Source organism: Taudactylus pleione, unplaced genomic scaffold (assembly GCF_031769625.1).
Source record: "Taudactylus pleione unplaced genomic scaffold, aTauple2 ptg000168l, whole genome shotgun sequence".
NCBI lineage: Eukaryota > Metazoa > Chordata > Amphibia > Anura > Myobatrachidae > Taudactylus > Taudactylus pleione.
In genome coordinates, this window is record NW_028284570.1 from 2,313,693 (window position 1) to 2,328,850 (window position 15,158).

At 46.4% G+C, this 15,158-nt stretch overlaps 1 protein-coding gene across 3 annotated transcripts in view; it reads left to right on the forward strand.

Moving 5' to 3' along the window:
• The window catches only part of RHPN1 (rhophilin Rho GTPase binding protein 1), a 130,845-nt gene extending 119,519 nt beyond the window's left edge, over positions 1-11,326 (forward strand). For all 3 annotated transcript variants that reach the window (XM_088475220.1, XM_088475221.1, XM_088475222.1), the window contains 4 exons: positions 2,413-2,489; positions 5,539-5,685; positions 8,338-8,496; positions 10,859-11,326. In XM_088475220.1, the coding sequence (XP_088331346.1) occupies positions 2,413-2,489; positions 5,539-5,685; positions 8,338-8,496; positions 10,859-11,074 (599 nt within the window). In that variant the 3' untranslated portion in view covers positions 11,075-11,326. The remainder of the gene's footprint in view (positions 1-2,412; positions 2,490-5,538; positions 5,686-8,337; positions 8,497-10,858) is intronic.
• Positions 11,327-15,158: the final 3,832 nt, after the last annotated feature.

Consider the following 15,158-nt stretch of genomic DNA (forward strand, 5'->3'; position numbering starts at 1 on the left):
TTAGTTCTGTCTCGCTGGAACAAGGATCATCGCACGATCAGGTCTCAGCTGCTGCGTCTCTCTCCAGAGGTACGGTTGTCCCTGACCTGGTGGTTGCAGACAAAGCATCTCAGGCAGGGTCGCCCCTTTTGGGTGCCGGATTGGACATTAGTCAAAACCAACACCAGTCTTCAAGGTTTTTTATGGGCGATGACCGGGTCACAGACTTTCCAGGGAAAGTGGTCAGTGGCGGAAAGCCGGCTACCGATAAACATCCTGGAACTAAGAGCTATATTCAAAGCTTTAGTGCAGGCTCATGAAATCTTAAAGGGCAGGTCGGTGCAGATACAGTCGGACAATCGCACCGCGGTCGCCTACCTAAATCATCAAGGGGGCACAAGGAGTCGGGCTGCCTTGGCAGAGGTATCAAAGATCCTGGTATGGGCAGAGACTCATCTGCCCACGATATCTGCCGTGTTCATTCCAGGAATCCTGAATTGGGAGGCCGATTTTCTCAGTCGGCAAGAGATAAATGCAGGAGAATGGGCCCTACATCCACAGGTTTTTCGGAACCTTGTGGACAGGTGGGGTCTACCAGAAATAGATCTGATGGCATCAAGAAGGAACAACAAGGTTTCCAGGTACGGATCCTGGACAATAGATCCAAGAGCCGAGTTTGTAGACGCACTGACAGTAAAGTGGCGTTACAAGCTGGTATATCTGTTTCCCCCGTTTGCTCTTCTGCCCAGAGTTGTCAGAAAGATCAAACAAGAGGGCATCGCCGTCATATTAATAGCTCTGGCATGGCCGAAATGGCACTGGTTCACAGATCTACGGTCTCTCTCCATAGACACTCCATGGCCTCTGCCATTGAGACCGGATCTGTTGCTACAGGGTCCCTGCTGGTACCCGGATCTTCATCGGCTATCGCTGACGGCATGGGTCTTGAGGCCTCCGTCTTGAGGAAGAAGGGGTTTTCCGAGTCTGTTATACGGACGATGTTGAAGGCACGGAAACCATCCTCAGCCCGTATATACTATAGGCTTTGGCATACTTTCTTTCAGTGGTGTGAACTGAAAGGGTATGATCCACAGAAGTTCCTGATATCCAGAGTGCTTGATTTTCTTCAAAGCAGTCTGGAAAAAGGGCTCCGCCTGGCCTCTTTAAGGGTACAGGTGTTAGCTCTTTCAGTCTGGTTCCAACATAAAATTGCTCTGAGACCGGATATAAAGACCTTTTTTCAGGGGGTGTTGAGGATTCAGCCTCCCTTCGTCTCCCCGGTTGTTCCGTGGGACTTGACTCTAGTTCTGAAGGTTTTACAGGCTCCTCCCTTCGAGCCTTTAAATTCAATAGACATCAAGTGGCTAACAGCAAAGACGGTATTCCTCCTCGCTATGGCATCTGCACGTAGAGTGTCGGATTTAGCTGCGCTTTCCTTCCGGGAGCCGTTCTTGGTATTTCATCAAGATAGAGCAGTGCTACGTACTAGGGAGGGTTACCTTCCGAAAGTGGTGTCTAACTTTCATATTAATGAAGAAATAGTAGTTCCAGCATTTCAGGGCACAAGTCTCTCACAAGGTGAGGCTTCCCTGGATGTGGTCCGTGCGTTGAGAATTTGTTAAACGCACGAGCAAATGGAGGAAGTCCGATTCACTTTTTGTGCTTTATGGTTGTCATAAGCATGGCTGGCCAGCCAGTAAACAGACACTGGCCAGGTGGATTCGCATGGCAATTTCATTGGCTTATACACAGGCTGGTATGCGGGTGCCGGATTCAGTGACGGCACATTCTACTAGGGCGGTAGGTCCATCATGGGCGGCCCGCCGGGGTGCTTCTTTTGAGCAATTATGCAGGGCACCCGCATGGTCTTCCATCCATACCTTTGGCAAATTTTTTTCCTTTGACACCTTTGCCTCTCAGGATGCCTCCTTCGGGCGTAGGATTCTCCTCTCTTCCGAGAGCCAGGAGAGTCCCCGCCCGTAGGGTTAGTGCTTTGGGATTTCCCCAACGTAATGGCTGTGGACCCCATGGACCCCGAAGATGAAAATAAGAGTTATGGTATGACATACCTTTGTTAACTCTTTTTCTTCGAGGTCCATGGGGTCCACAGGACACCCACCCAGACGCACCTGTAGTTCTGGGGGAGGTTTTTCTTCTCTTGAGAGTCTGGACCCGTAAGTATGGGTCTTTTCTTTCTTACCCTTTGTTTGTCTCTGCCTGCTTGAGCTTGGTAACGAAGTGGCTAGCTGAGGCAGGGGGTGGGGTATATGAGGAGGAACCCCGGTGCATCCTGGGAGCAGAGAACTCGTTTGCGTTAACTGTTTGGTGACCAGGATTCATACCCCAACGTAATGGCTGTGGACCCCATGGACCTCGAAGAAAAAGAGTTAACAACGCTATGTCATACCATAACTCTTATTTTTTCCTTTTCAGCCAGGACCCAGCAGAAGCCGGAGATAAAGATCCCAGTTTTCTCTAAGGTGAAAGTGACGGACATTTTCCAGCGGCTGGTAAGTGGGCGGGTACCAGAATCGCGCGCTATACGGTGTAGGGTTAATGCAGGATAACAGCAGAAAGTTGTTACTGACTCGTGGAGTTTGGTAAGAGGAGGCCACCGTACTATTACCGCTCCGCTCCCGTGTCACTCCTGAGTATTATATATCGAGGTGTGTTTGGGATTCACACACAGAGCGACATGGGAATCCCTGAATTTAGCCCCTAGAGTGCCCCCCTCCCCCCCCGCCACACAACAGACTCCAGCCGGGGTTTCTGCACCGTACACGGGAATCTGGGAGTAATTATTTTACCCTCAGATAATGTATATTCTCATTTACCAAACTGTTTGTTTTATGTGTAATGTCCTGAAGGGAGACTTTGGACTCATTTATCAACGACTGATAGTCTTGTCGTCGCTCGTTACTAATTTTAAATGGCGCTCCAATCAATCAGCTCCTGTCATTTTTCCAGAACACGACAGTTAGGAGCTGATTGGTTGGAGCACCATTTAAGATTAGTAACGAACGATAACAAGAATGTCAGTCGTTGATAAGCGAGGCCCTTTATATCATTATTATGTAACGGAGGCAGCGCTGCTACCAGTTGTATATCGGTATAAATCACTGAGGGAAGCGGAGCAGATAGAGGGCGATGCTAAAGACAGAGGGCCTGATTCAGAGGTGGACACTAATAAATGCGCGGCTGCGACTTTTTGTGCAGTCGCAACGGAGGTAATATGCAAATGCTACTTTCAGCCCCTCCCCTTGTGTATGCCGGTCTGTGCAAGCCGTGAGACATTGGATTATTTCTGGGGCATTCCATTCAGGAAACCACCCCCTAGTACAGGCTGAGTGACCCCCGCCACCACCTGTCAGTGGTACACTCCTTGTCCCTTACAGTATAAACTCTATAGAACTTTCTTCTTTGGTGAGTTACACAGAAAAGCACACGGCATGTCCCATACATGATTCACAGCAAGGACAGTACAGAGCGAGAGGTGACACGGACCAGTGACTCTCCAACCAATGTGCTTTCTACATTAGTGACAACCTGTACAAATGGGCTATAAGAAATGGGCCAGGGGTAATACAGGTCTGTAAGTCATCTTTATATTGTGTGTGTGTGTGTGTTCAATGTTTTAATGATGTAGCCCTGATGAAGTCATCTCTTGGACGAAACGCGTTGGGTCTCATCAATGTACAGTCAGGTTCATAAATATTGGGACATTGACAGAATTTTCAGATTTTGGCCTCTATTCACCACCACAATGGTTTTGAAATGAAACAAACAAGATGAGATCCAAAGAGCTGTCACTATTAGTGAAGCAAGCCATCATTAGGCTGAAAAATCAAAACAAACCCATCAGAGAGATAGCAAAAACATTAGGTGTGGCCAAATCAACTGTTTGGAACATTCTTAAAAAGAAAGAACGCACCGGAGAGCTCAGCAACACCAAAAGACCCGGAAGACCACGGAAAACAACTGTGGTGGATGACAAAAGAATTATTTACCTGGTGAAGAAAAACCCCTTCACAACAGTTGGCCAAATCAAGAACACTCTCCAGGAGGTAGATGTATATGTGTCAAAGTCAACAATCAAGAGAAGACTTCACAAGAGTGAATATAGAGGGTTCACCACAAGATGCAAACCATTGGTGAGCCACAAAAACAGGAAGACCAGATTAGAGTTTGCCAAACAACATCTAAAAAAGCCATTACAGTTATGGAACAACATCCTATTGACAGATGAGACAAAGATCAACATGTACCAGAGTGATGGGAAGAGAAGAGAAGGAAAGGAACTGCTCATGATCCAAAACATACCACCTCATCAGTGAAGCATGGTGGTGGTAGTGTCATGGTGTGGGCATGTATGGCTGCCAATGGAACTGGTTCCCTTGTATTTATTGATGTGACTACTGACAAAAGCAGCAGAATGAATTCTGAAGTGTTTCGGGCAATATTATATGCTCATATTCAGTCAAATGCTTCAGAACTCATTGGACAGCGCTTCACAGTGCAGATGGACAATGACCCGAAGCATACTGCAAAAGCAACCAAAGAGTTTTTTAAGGCTAAAAAGTGGAATGTTATGCAATGGCCAAGTCAATCCCCTGACCTGAATCCGATTGAGCGTGCATTTCACCTGATGAAGACAAAACTGAAGGGAAAATGCCCCAAGAACAAGCAGGAACTGAAGACATTTGCAGTAGAGGCCTGGCAGAGCATCACCAGGGATGAAACCCAGCATCTGGTGATGTCTATGCGTTCCAGACTTCAGGCTGTTATTGCCTGCAAAGGATTTGCAACAAAGTATTAAAAAGTGAAAGTTAGATTTAGGATTGTTTAGTTTGTCCCATTACTTTTGGCCCCTTAAAAAGTTGGAGGCACATATAGAAACCGTTGTAATTCCTACACCGTTCACCTGATTTGGATGTAATTACCCTCAAATTAAATCTGAAAGTCTGCAGTTAAAGCACATCTTGTTTGTTTCATTTCAAAGCCATTGTGGTGGTGAATAGAGGCCAAAATATGAAAATTCTGTCAATGTCCCAATATTTATGGACCTGACTGTATATGAATAACATTTGATGTAAGCAGTCTCTGTTGGAATCTGTTGTTTTTATATGAAATAAATATTTGTTTTTTTAAACAAATTGTGATCTTAAAATATTTGATCTATTATTAATAGTGGCCCTTGTGACCTGTTATATCTGGGTGTTTCTTGGTGTAAGGGGATTTTGCAGTGAAGCTACAAGGAATAAGTGAACTTCTTGGTATTCACCATTTCATTCTCCATTCCAAGCTGGAAAGACCAACAAAAGAATTTTCCTGAAGAAGTCTCTGTTATCCATCCTCCCATTTAGGGCTAATCAATTGAATATTAAGACCGCCATTTTCATTATTTTGCATTCTATTTTATTATTTAGTTTTTTATAAACCTTTTTATAAGTATTTATTTGTGAGCGCCCTATCACTTCCTTTTTTGATAGATATATATCTATCTCTATATTACGTCTCACGCTAACGTATTGGAGGCTCATTTATTTGGTCATCTTGCAGGGTCCGCTATCGGTGTTCTCGGCAAGGCACAGGTGGCGGCCGGCACAGAAGGTTCACCTGTCCCGGGGGGACGATGGCTTTGGGTTCACGCTGAGAGGAGATTCCCCGGTACTGATCGCAGGAGTGGTCCCTGGAGGCTGCGCAGATGTACGTATATATAACGCCGATCCCGTAGTCGCAGAAACCATAGCACAAGATGTAACCTCACCTACATTCTGCAGCGCTCATTGTGTTACCGAGGGACTAATATCAGAGGTTGCTGGAAAAGGTGCCGCGGTGATAGAATCTAAACCTGTATAAGATGACGCCATCCCCCCTTTGAGTACTAACCATTATGGGGTCCCCTCCCTGTTACCTGGAGCCCCAGAGCTGCAGCGCTGATTCAGGTTAGCCTTCGTTGCAGGGTGATTGGTGCCTTGCCGGCCCCCACTATACCTAAAGTTGGGCTCTACTGAGACCTATAGACTGACGCTTTGCGGCCAAAGCTGAGAACCGGCTCTCGCCGTTAGCTAATGGCCTTCTCCCGGAGGGAAACCCCCATCAGATATTTATATATTGGAAAGGTCAATTTAGGTACAGGACACTTTTACGGAAAATTAAAGATAGTGGATACCACCGAATCCCGGTATTTATTGTAATCGGCGTGGGAGGTTTTGGTGGCAGCGCAATGTACCTGGAGGAATTAGGGCGTCATGTGAACGCTGTGTGATCCTGCAGCTGCGAGATAAACTCGCAAGATAATGACACCCGGCTACCTGTTATATCTTATGTTCAAATAACTTGTAATTATCTATTATAAAATATTAATATTCTAGGAATGCCTATAATAAGTATATAGCTCATGCTTGTGTCTGTAATAGTGTGTGTGTGTGTGTCTGTAATACTTAGTGTGTGTGTCTGTAATACTTAGTGTGTGTGTGTGTCTGTAATACTTAGTGTGTGTGTCTGTAATACTTAGTGTGTGTGTGTGTCTGTAATAGTGTGTGTCTGTAATACTGTGTATGTGTGTGTCTGTAATACTTATGGTGCATACACACGATCAGATTTTTCCTTCAGATATGAACGATAACGATTTAAAAATCGTTCAGTCGTTCATATCTGAAGGAAAATCGTTCATATCTGACATGCCTGAACGATGGACGATCAACGATGCGCGTTCCCGTTTGTCAGATAACGATATCTGACATCTGATGGGTTTGCCGTCAGACTTGGACGATTCCATTCATTTTAATGCAGTCAAAAATCGTTCAATCGTTCAAATCGTTCAAAACTTTGGTAAAATCGTTCAGTCGTTCATCTGACAAATCTGACAAATCTGACCGTGTGTACGCTCCATTATGGAGCGTACACACGGTCAGATTTGTCAGACTTGTCAGATTTGTCAGATGAACGACTGAACGATTAAACGATTTGAACGATTTGGACGATTTGACCAAAGATTTGAACGATTTGAACGATTGAACGATTTTTGACTGCATTAAAATGAATGGAATCGTCCAAGTCTGACTGCAAACCCATCAGATGTCAGATATCGTTATCTGACAAACGGGAACGCGCATCGTTGATCGTCCATCGTTCAGGCATGTCAGATATGTCAGATTTTCCTTCAGATATGAACGACTGAACGATTTTTAAATCGTTATCGTTCATATCTGAAGGAAAAATCTGATCGTGTGTATGCACCATTAGTGTGTGTCTAATACTTAGTGTGTGTGTGTGTCTGTAATACTTAAGGTGCATACACACGGTCAGATTTGTCAGACTTGTCAGATTTGTCAGATGAACGATTGAACGATTAAACGATTTGAACGATTTTACCAAAGATTTGAACGATTTGAACGATTGAACGATTTTTGACTGCATTAAAATGAATGGAATCGTCCAAGTCTGACTGCAAACACATCAGATGTCAGAAATCGTTATCTGACCATCGGGAACGCGCATCGTTGATCGTCCATCGTTCAGGCATGTCAGATATGAACGATTTTCCTTCAGATATGAACGACTGAACGATTTTTAAATCGTTATCGTTCATATCTGAAGGAAAAATCTGACCGTGTGTATGCACCATTAGTGTGTGTGTGTGTGTCTGTGATACTTAGTGTGTGTGTGTGTCTGTAATACTTAGTGTGTGTCTGTAATACTTAGTGTGTTTGTGTGTCTGTAATACTTAGTGTGTGTCTGTAATACTTAGTGTGTGTGTGTGTCTGTAATACTTAGTGTGTGTGTGTGTGTCTGTAATACTTAGTGTGTGTGTGTGTGTCTGTGATACTTAGTGTGTGTGTGTGTCTGTGATACTTAGTGTGCGTGTGTGTCTGTAATACTTAGTGTGTGTCTGTAATACTTAGTGTCTGTGTGTCTGTAATACTTAGTGTGTGTGTGTGTCTGTAATACTTAGTGTCTGTGTGTCTGTAATACTTAGTGTCTGTGTGTCTGTAATACTTAGTGTCTGTGTGTGTCTGTAATACTTAGTGTCTGTGTGTGTCTGTGATACTTAGTGTGTGTGTGTCTGTGATACTTAGTGTGTGTGTGTGTCTGTGATACTTAGAGTGTGTGTGTCTGTAATACTTAGTGTCTGTGTGTCTGTAATACTTAGTGTGTGTCTGTAATAGCGCGTGTGTGTGTGTGTCTGTAATACTTAGTGTGTGTGTGTCTGTAATACTTAGTGTGTGTGTCTGTAATACTTAGTGTCTGTAATACTGTGTGTGTGTGTGTTCATACATGTGTATAAATACATTTCTCCAGACTTCCTTCCACACAAAGTTCCTATAATACTTTTTTTTTTCCATTTTGCTGCAGTGTGTCGGCGTGAAGGAGGGCGCCTACATTGTGTCGGTGAATGGGGAGGACTGCAAATGGGCAAAACATTCTGACGTGGTTCATTTGTTGAAGGACGCAGGGAAAGAAGGCGTGGATATAGAGATTGTGACCTTCCAGAGTGCCGACATGCACAACATGGTAAGCAACTACTGTCTGACCTATAAGCATACATACATAACATACATACATAACATGCATACATACATACATACATAACATCCATACATATATTACTTACATACATAACATACATAACATTACATGCATACATACATACAGTATATAGTTATGTGACTGGCGTCCGCAATGCTGCTGGTCATAATCCCAACTGTAGACTGGAGATACCGACGCCTATCATAATCCCGACGCCAGCAATCCAGGACAACGTGGGCCTGAACGAGGTAAGTCCGGGGCGCCCGTCCTCTTAGCCGCAAGGGGGGGAGGGTTAGGCTAGAGGAAGGGGGGGGGTTAGCGTTAGGCACCCCCTGGGAGGGTTAGGTTTAGGGTTCCCCCGGGGGGGACTTAGGGTTAGGCTAGGGGAAGGGGCGGGTTAGGGTTAGGCAACCCCTTGGGAGGGTTAGGTTTAGGGTGCGGGGAGGGGGGGGGGTTAGGTTTAGGCACCCCTGGGGGGAGGTTATGGTTAGGCACTAGGGGGGGATGTTAGGGTTAGGCACTAGGGGGGGATGTTAGGGTTAGGCACTAGGGGGGGATGTTAGGGTTAGGCACTAGGGGGGGATGTTAGGGTTAGGCACTAGGGAGGAGGTTAGGGTTAGGCACTAGGGGGGGATGTTAGGGTTAGGCACTAGGGGGGGATGTTAGGGTTAGGCATCCCTAAGGGAGGGTTAGGGCTAGGGGAGGGGGGGAGGGTTAGGTTACTTGTGTGCCACCGCCCGCATTTCAATCCCATACATACATACATACATACATACATACATACATACATGCATGTGTGGTCTCCTCCAGTCTGTCAGCTGCTGTAATAATACATTATTTCATGTGGGACCCAACTTATTACACACTCACTGTATGCTATGTGACTAGATTTTGTTGATGCTGAGGTGGAACTACAAGTCCCAGCTGAAGTTGCCGGTTTGTATTTACGAGAAAGTGACTTGTCATGAATAATTTAGAGTATTATACAACCCTGCAGCAGGCCTGGGCTCTCAGCCACAAGGTTATATATTATTATGATATATATCTGGAATATATTAATGGAATATTGATTGACTATTGATGTGGAGAACAGAACTTTCATTACCGTTAATTGCTGCTGTAGTGTTATAAAATAGCACCCGTATACAGCCACGGTATAATGGCACCTTACTGTACCTTCACCTACACGATTCCATGCTGTTCCTGTAAGATAAATAAATACTGACCAGTGTGAGCCCAGAGATGGCTGATCCCCACATATACTGACCAGTGTGACCCCAGAGATGGCTGATCCCCACATATACTGACCAGTGTGACCCCAGAGATGGCTGATCCCCACATATACTGACCAGTGTGACCCCAGAGACTGCTGATCCCCACACATACTGATCACTGTGACCCCAGAGACGGCTGATCCCCATATATACTGATCAGTGTGAGCCAAGAGACGGCTGATCCCCACATATACTGACCAGTGTGACCCCAGAGACGGCTGATCCCCACATATACTGACCAGTGTGAGCCAAGAGACGGCTGATCCCCACATATACTGACCAGTGTGACCCCAGAGACGGCTGATCCCCACATATACTGACCAGTGTGAGCCCAGAGATGGCTGATCCCACATATACTGACCAGTGTGACCCCAGAGATGGCTGATCCCCACATATACTGACCAGTGTGACCCCAGAGACGGCTGATCCCCACATATACTGACCAGTATGACCCCAGAGACGGCTGATCCCCACATATACTGACCAGTGTGAGCCCAGAGACTGCTGATCCTCACATATACTGACCAGTGTGAGCCCAGAGATGGCTGATCCCCACATATACTGACCACTGTGAGCCCGGAGATGGCTGATCCCCACATATACTGACCAGTGTGAGCCCAGAGATGGCTGATCCCCACATATACTGACCAGTGTGAGCCCAGAGATGGCCGATCCCCACATATACTGACCAGTGTGACCCCAGACACTGCTGATCCCCACATATACTGATTAGGTTCTTTCAGATCTATTGGGATATTAGAAAATGTGGTAAAACTATGGCATCATCCGACTAACTGGGCCCTATGAGATGTTGGCATTGGGCACTCATCAGCCGCAATCTCTGGGCACATTTATGACACGATCCTGAGCTTTTCAGTACATTACTGAGCAGCAGATGGGATGAATTTATTGGCTGTCTGAAGTCCGTGTTTTATGGTTTTACGTCTGTCTCATTGCAGTGTCTGTCTCATTGCAGTGTCTGTCTCGCTTTGGTGCCGCTGATGTCCCTTTATTTACAGAAGGCTTTTCATTAATATTCTAATTATAACCCTTTTATTTTATCTGTGTGACAGGTTCTGGACAAGAAGTCGTCTATGCTGACGTCCAGCGAAATCCTGAGAGGTAACAAGGAGAACGGCAGGAAGACCATCGTCGTCAGTAAACACTCCAGCACCCTCTTCCTCTGGAATAGAAAAAATAACGGCGGAAAGCGGAACCCGAACATCCCGAATATGGGCGCCCTCCAGCTGCCGTTCAGTGCCGTGCAAAGCAACGAGTCTATGTACTGAATCCAGACTGTACCCCCACTGCCAGAAACACCCCCGTAACATGAGCGGGACCCCGATTCCCGGCCTACAGCCGCGCTCACTGTAACGCAGACTCCCAGGCTGAGATGATCATCCTTCCTGTATATAGTTGTAAAAGATAATTTATAAATCGCTCTGTGACCTAAATGGACACGTGAGGACCGGAGCTAAGAGAGATATTTTCTGTTACCTAAATGAATTGTTTAGAAAATAAATAAAACCGGTTGTTACTAATCCAGTCCTTATGTCACTGCGCATGTTACCTCGCTGAGTGGGTGGAGCCTGGTGTATGAGCGCATACAGACGGATCAGACAAGTGTCTATATTTATCTAATAACCTCTTTCCACAGCAATGCTAATACTGCAATGTCAGCAGCCAGCAGCCCGTGGTTCTAGGGGAAAGCAGGTCTAATCTGATAATAGTGATTTAAAGCATGTTATCACATACACACTCACTCACACACACTCACATACTCACATACACTCACACATACACACACTGATTCTGTCACACCGACACTCGGGGATCTCATTATCTCTGTCACACGCACACTCTGAGATCCTGTCATCTCTGTCACACGGACACTGGTGGGATCCCGTCATCTCTGTCACACGCACACTCGGGGATCCCATCATCTCTGTCACACGGACACTGGGGGGATCCCGTCATCTCTGTCACACGGACACTCGGGGGATCCCGTCATCTCTGTCACACGCACACTCGGGGATCCCATCATCTCTGTCACAGGGACACTTGGGGATCCCATCATGTCTGTCACAGGGACACTCGGGGATCCCATCATCTCTGTCACACGCACACTCGGGGATCCCATCATCTCTGTCACACGGACACTGGGGGGATCCCGTCATCTCTGTCACACGCACACTCGGGGATCCCATCATCTCTGTCACACGCACACTCGGGGATCCCATCATCTCTGTCACACGGACACTGGGGGGATTCAGTCATCTCTGTCACAGGGACACTCGGGGATCCCATCATCTCTGTCACAGGGACACTTGGGGATCCTATCATGTCTGTCACAGGGACACTCGGGGATCCCATCATCTCTGTCACACGCACACGCGGGGATCCCATCATCTCTGTCACACGGACACTCGGGGATCCCATCATCCCTGTCACACGGACACTCGGGGGATCACGTCATCTCTGTCACACGGACACTCGGATCCCGTCATCTCTGTCACAGGGACACTCGGATCCCGTCATCTCTGTCACACGGACACTCGGGGGATCCCATCATCCCTGTCACACGGACACTCGGGGGATCCCATCATCCCTGTCACACGGACACTCGGGGGATCCCATCATCCCTGTCACACGGACACTCGGGGGATCCCATCATCTTTGTCACAGGGACACTCGGGGATCCCATCATCTCTGTCACATGGACACTCGGGGATCCCACCATCTCTGTCCCAATAATTTCAGTCACACGGACACTTGGGATCCTGGAATCTCTGGTTTGTTGGATTTGGGGTCACAATCTCTGATCTGATGAGAATGGGGGTCCCATCTGTGAAAGTCATGCAGAATATGTTTACACTATATAAATAACTTCAGTAAAAAAATCTGCGAGCACCTGAATATCCAGTGTATTCCGCATTACCTGCAAGAACCAGTAGGTGGCGGCAGCATTAAGTGTTTGAGTCTTCTCTGATTATCTACTTCGGTAAGAACATTGTATTTAATTAATATTTATTATGTAAAACATATAGATTATTATTATTATGATGCTTTTGTATGGCATAACAAGGGGTCCACAGCGCCTTACAAAATACAAAAACACAAACAGTACGAACAGATAACACAGGAACGAAAGTGACATACAGTACAATACAGAGCATTGCAGAACATGGTTGGGTGCTGTAGTAGGCAGTGGGAGGATATGGTGGTAGAAGCAAGGGAAGGAAAAGCATATGAAGAAAGAGGCCCTGCTTGTGAGAGCTTACAGTCTAAAGGAGGAGGCAGACACATAGTAGAGAGTGAGTAAGGAACATGTTGTAGTGAGTTAGGATGAGAGCTGGAGGGCTTTGATGAAGTAGTGAGTCTTGAGAGTCCCTTTTTAAATTTTGTAGAGAGGTGGAGAGTCTGATAGGAAGAGGGAGAGAGTTCCAGAGGTAAGGAGCAGCACAGGCAAAATCTTGGAGGCGAGAGTGGGCGCAAGTGATCAGTTGGGAGGAGTTGCGGCATTCATGGATGGATGGAGTGAAGTGGGCGGGCAGGAGTGTGGAGGGAGATGAGGTCAGAGATGTAAATAGGAGAGGAATGCGGGAGGGCTTTGTAAGAGAGTGTGAGAAGCTTGAATTGGGTTATGAAGGGGAAGGGCAGCCAGTGGAGGGCTTGTAGGAGAGGGAAGGCCAATGTAGCGCTTTTAGAGAGGAAGATGCGCCGGGCAGCAGCATTAAGGACAGATTATAGCGGAGACAGGTTGGAGTCAGGGAGGCCAGATAAGAGGCGGTTGCAGTAGTCCAGTCTGGAGAGGATCAGTGAGTGGATTAGGGTCTTGGTTGACTCCAGGGTGTGAGAGGGTCTAATCCTGGAAATATTTTTGAGATGGAAGCGGCAGGACTGTGAGAGATACTGAATGTGTGGTTTGAAGGAGAGTGAGGAGTCCAGGATAACTCCAAGACCACAAACTTGCAGGCTAGAGGAGATGGTGGTGTCAATAGATAAAGAAATTGTAGGAGGCAAGGGTATTCGGGAGGGTGGTAACATGTTCAAGACTGAGATGAAAATCTTAAGTTTAAGAAAGCGCTGGGACATCCAAGAGGAAATAGCAGAGAGACAGTTGAAGATTTGAGTGAGGAGAGAGGGATCTAAGTATCATCAGCATAGAAAGATCGGTCAGAGAGGTGGGAGGACAGCCATGAGAGGGCAGTATCACGCAGACCAAGGGAGAAGAGGATTTGCAGGAGGAGAGGGTGATCCACCGTGTCAAAAGCAGCTGAGAGGTGAAGGAGAATGAGCAGAGAGTAGAGGCCCTTGGATTTGGCAGAAAGGAGGTCATTGCTGACTTTAGTGAGGGCAGTTTCAGGTGTGAGGAGAAGACGAAAGCCAGACTGAAATGGGTCGAACAGGGAGTGAGAAGAAAGAAAGGATGTGAGGCGGTTGTAGACCATACGCTCACGGAGTTTGGAAGTAAAAGGGATGAGAGAGATGGAGCAGGAGCTAGAGAGAGTGTCAGGATCAAGGGTAGGTTTTTTTTAAGAATGAGGGAGAAAAGGGTATGCTTGAATGTGGAGGGGGCAGTGCTTGATGAGAGAGAGGTTGAAGAGATGGGCAAGGTGGGAACAGGCAGCCGGAAAGAGGGAACGGAGGAGGCGAGAGGGGATAGGGTCAAGGGGGAGGTGTATGGTGGAAGAACTGGAGTAGGGCCATGACTTTATCTGCAGATACTGGGGAGAAAGAAATCAATGTTGGTAAAGGGGAGGGATGGGGAGAGGCAGGGTGGGAAAAGATGGGATAGGGTGCTAAGGGTCTGGTGGGATGTGATATCCTGACGTATTGTTCCAATTTTAGAGGTGAAGTGAGTGGCATAGTCAAGGACAGAGAGTGGAGGGGGTGAAAAGACGACGGTGATGGAAGACTTTCAGGAGATAAGGGCCTTGAAATAAGACTGTTTAGAAAGGGAAAGAGGAAGTCCGCATTTGAGCACGATTTCCTCCACTGACGCTCTGCGGTACGTGAACACTTTCGCAGGTATCTGGTGCATTCGGAATGCCAAGGTTGAGGTTTGGCCACAGAAGCAACAGAGTGGAGAGCAGAAGATGTTGTATAGGGAAACCACTTGGTCAGTGCAGGAGAGAGAGAGAGAGAGACACCATGGGAGAGACAAGTGATCAGGGAGGATAAAGATTCAGGGGTATATTTAAAGGTCGATTTTAATCGATGTTGTGTTTCTAGGGCTAAATCACACTTTTACTAATAATTAAAAAAAATAAATGTTTCTTAGTAAATGTGTGATTTAGCTTCAGAAACACAACATCGATTTTTATTGATTCAATATTGACCTTTAGTAAATTTACCCCTCAGTATCAATTG